Source organism: Gopherus evgoodei, chromosome 4 (assembly GCF_007399415.2).
Source record: "Gopherus evgoodei ecotype Sinaloan lineage chromosome 4, rGopEvg1_v1.p, whole genome shotgun sequence".
Classification (NCBI taxonomy): Eukaryota; Metazoa; Chordata; order Testudines; family Testudinidae; genus Gopherus; species Gopherus evgoodei.
Window position 1 is genome coordinate 150725418 of NC_044325.1, and position 4050 is coordinate 150729467.

A 4050-nucleotide genomic window follows, 5' to 3' on the forward strand; every position below is an offset into this window, starting at 1 on the left:
GGTGGGTTATTTGTTATGGAGCAGACTGCCCAGTGCTGGGCATCCCAGGGTTTTCCGGCTCCCCGCTCTGGGGCAGTGCTTCCAGGCTTTTCCTTCAGCTGGAGAGATCAGTGTCAACCCAGAACATTTCTGAATCAACATTTTTGGTAGTTTTTTGATGTGTGAAAAGTTTGAATGTGTTCACATTTCATCCCAAATTGGGATGAAAATGATGAACAACATATTGGATTCTCCCACCGGATGGAAATTCCAAAGTTTGGACCCCCAGCCCTTTATTCTTATTTATTAGCCACTAACTTTGGGTGCCTCCATGGCTGGTGTCCAACTTGAAAAGGGCTTTTCAGCGAAGCTGAGCACCTCTAACGCCAGTCACTGTCCCTGGGAGCTGCGGGTGCTCGGCCCCTCTGAAAATCAGGCCAATACCACTCACGTTGGGCACCCAGACATGCAGGGACCCAATATTAGTTACCATTTATTAACAGCCTGATGCCAGAGAGAGGAGAATCATTTGTCACATATTCTATTAACCAGGGTGCCACGTAACCAATAATTCTTCTCCAGGCTGAAGCAAGTCCCTGGCATCACTATCTGGAGCTGACTCTAAAAAGAGGATTCTTGGCCTCCCCCCTTTTTATCCCCCCTTCCCATACAGCCAGTCCAGTAAGAGTCGTCAAGAACAGGAAAATCAATGATCACTTGGTTCTGGTGTATTGTGACCCTTCGGCCAGGTGTTGCCAGCAGCAAAATGGGCCAGGTACAAATAGCTGAGGGTTCCCCTTAAAATCAGCCAACACAAGAGCTCAAGCACCCACAAGAAGCCTGGGAAAACCCTTCCCTAGGAGCTCTTAACAGGCAACAGTTCCCCTCTCATGAGCACTGAGTCTGTGTATAGAAACAAGGAAACGTTATTAAGGGGGAAAGGAACACAGCTTTCATTTGGGAAAACACAATAAATCAACTGTATATTTACGTGAATAGTAAGTAAAACACAATATCATGGGCAGTGTCCTTTGCCTCAGTTTCCCCACAGGCCAGTGTGCCTGTCTGATGGACAAATGTCCCTTTCACACACCCCTTCTCCCCTTCCCCTCCAGTCCAAGGTTAGTGTAGTCCAGCCCAGCATGCACTTGGACAGGTCCATCCCCAGCCCCCGGGGGTGGGGGCGCGGTGCTTGACTTCTCTGAAGAGATGCCTTGCCTCTGCCTTTCTGTCATGCCCCCCTCTTCTAGCTGCAGTGCTACCTTGTGTTACCTCACACCACACCATCACCTGTAGCCTCTGTGCCAGATCTGGAGCCTGAAGCACCAAACACTATTGCCGTTATAACTCTAGGGTCATCTTGCTACAGCGGACTATCTGTCAGCACCATATTCTCAGGATCCTAACCCACACCCCTACCCCTATTCACTCACTTCTATCAGAGAGCAAGTTAAAGAGCTAAAATGAGGATTAGACATAATCATTCCATGCTTGTTTGCTTGCATGCATACATCACTCACTCACTCAACAAACCAAAACAAAAAGACAACTGTACCCCCCACTTCCATTTCCCAGAGGTGCCAGACGGAGATTTCTCATTTTGGTTAGGGTGACTCTTCACTCAGCGCACATTAAATACAGTCCTATTGCCTTTTTATCACACAGTAAGGATGAAAACATTTCATATTGTTATCCCCCAAAGTTAATTATATTTTAATCAGAATGACCAAAATGTTGTTCACATTGGAAGGGCCAGTAACAAACATGCATTGTGCCTTTTCCTCCAGTTCACCAGGAGATGGTGGCAGAGAGCTCCTTCCCTATAGCAGCCACGGGCTGACACTAGTTTTCACCCTGATCCTCTGATTTCTCTTGTCCTCTGCAGGTTTGCTCCTCATGCACTGCAGAACTAGGGCTGCATTTCAGAGCCCGTATGTTCCACTCCCACATGGGGCACGCCTGCCTCCTACCTGTGGTATCGAAACAGGTGGCTTCTGCTGCACAGAGTGACCAGGCCTAACAGTGGAACCTGGGTCTCCCCATTGCAGCGGGGCAGGGATGGGGCTGGCAGACATGGCCTGGGTCTGCCCATGGTGTGGGGGGAAGGAACTGTTCGCAGAGACATGGCCGTCCAGCCTTTCACTGAGGCTGGAATGCCAGTGCCCGCCTCACGGCTCTGCTCAGGGCCTGCTTGACGTCCTTGTTCCTCAAGCTGTAGATGAGGGGGTTGAGCAGTGGCGTGACAAAGGCGTAGATCAGAGCGATCTGTCGGTCCTCGTCCTCTGTTGAGTCGGCCTTGGGGCGCAGGTAGACCAGGCCGCAGCAGCCGTACTGCAGCAGCACCACCGTCAGGTGGGAGGAGCAGGTGTGGAAGGCGCGGCGCCGACCCTCGGCCGAGTGGATGCGCAGCACGGCAGCCGTGATGAGGGCATAGGAGAAGCAAATCAGGAGGAAGGGGATGGCCAGCACAGCCACGCCCACGCTGAACAGCACAGTCTGGTGGAGGCGCGTGTCACCGCAGGCCAGGCGCAGCACGGGTGGCACATCGCACAGGAAGTGGTTGATCTGGCGACTGCAGAAGGGCAGGGCAAAGACCAGGGCTGTCAGCTCCAGTGAGAGCAGCCCCCCGAGGAACAGCAAGGCGACCACCAGCCGCCGGCAGAGCTGTCGTGTCATGATGAGGGCGTAGCGCAGCGGGTGCCGGATGGCCACGTACCGGTCGTAGGCCATGACTGCCAGCAGGAAGCAGTCAGCACTGCCGAGGGCCACAAAGAAGAACATCTGGGCCCCGCAGCTGGCCACAGGGATGGTGGTGTGGACATCCCAGACACTGACCAGCATCTGGGGCACTACCACAGTGGTGTAGCACAGCTCCAGCCCCGAGAGGCTGCCCAGAAAGAAGTACATTGGGGAGAGGAGGGTGTGGTCAGTGCAGACTACCCAGAGGATGGAGGTGTTGCTGATGACATTGGTCAGGTAGAGCAGGAGGAAGAGCACGAAGAGGAGCTGCTGTGTTGTAGGCACGGACGAAAAGGGGCGGAAGACGAACTCGGTGATGAAGGACTGGTTGCCATGGCCCAGATGCATCTCACCTGCTGGGGAACCACAGAACCAGGAGTTACACAAGGGACGTGTGTCTCACTGCGTCTGTCAGCTCTGACTGTGCACCACAATCATGCTCCTAGTGCTTGGGCACAGGGTTCAGGGTACCCTGCAGCAATGCATCCTGGATACAGCACTGTGCTGGGAGCCTGCAGACCATCCTTACATTGCTGTATGAGCCCAGTGGCATCATCTCAGCTCACAGGGCAACTTTAAACTTTCACAGCTAAGAGTTTCAAAAGCAACTGTTGATTTTGGGACCCAAACTGACATCTCTTAAAGGAGCCTGGTTTTTTAGAGGGTGGGGTCAAAGCTCAAAGGCACCTAACTTCCATTGATTTCAATGGGAACGAGGGCTGAGTACTCAGGACTTTGCTAAAATCACCCCCACTTGTGCTGTCCCAGGCTGGGCACCCAAAAATCACAAGTCACTTTGAAAATGTGGAGGCCGTCACTGTGGTATTTCCTGACCTTTCACCTTGACTCGGTTTTTACCATCCCAGGGCAGGGCTACAAGGCCAGCAGAACTCAAGAGTGGCCCAGCTTCTTCCATGCGTGAGTTAGCTGAGCGCAGATTCCACGTGCAACGCGGGAAGGAATCAGTGCGTTGCTTCACCCTCGTGGCGTCCTGCAGGGGCTCCCAGGCTCCGAAAACAATCACGCTCGCAGCAGGGAGTATCTGGAAATGTGGGGTTGGAATGGAAACCAGAACTCTAGATCAGTGGCACCCCAGCATTGCTGTCATGGATGGATGGATAGATTAGATAGATGAGGTGTATAGAGCTAGCTAGCCTGAAGCAAGCACCCCACTTCTGGGAGTTCATGGAAATCAGCCAGCCCCACACCTGAGGGCCATGATGGGGCCCTTTGTTGCAGTTTCAGACCAGAAGGGCAGTTCCTTCTGATGGATTCCCCCCCCCACCTTGTCTCCAAACCCTGGATCCTGATCAGAATGATCAGGTTACTTGT

At 52.9% G+C, this 4050-nt stretch overlaps 1 protein-coding gene across 2 annotated transcripts; it reads right to left on the bottom strand.

The window, feature by feature from the left end:
- Positions 1 to 1845: 1845 nt before the first annotated feature.
- On the bottom strand, positions 1846 to 3768 carry LOC115651639 (olfactory receptor 10Q1-like). 2 transcript variants are annotated; one of them, XM_030562734.1, is made up of 2 exons: positions 3577 to 3768; positions 1846 to 3074 (listed from the first exon to the last, which is right to left on the bottom strand). In XM_030562734.1, the coding sequence occupies exons 1-2, from the start codon at positions 3632 to 3634 to the stop codon at positions 2119 to 2121; spliced, it is 1014 nt and encodes a 337-aa protein (XP_030418594.1). In that variant the 5' UTR covers positions 3635 to 3768; the 3' UTR covers positions 1846 to 2118. The 2 variants fall into 2 exon arrangements, with proteins under 2 accessions (XP_030418594.1, XP_030418593.1); XM_030562733.1 differs by having other exon boundaries at positions 1846 to 3071; positions 3553 to 3768.
- Positions 3769 to 4050: the final 282 nt, after the last annotated feature.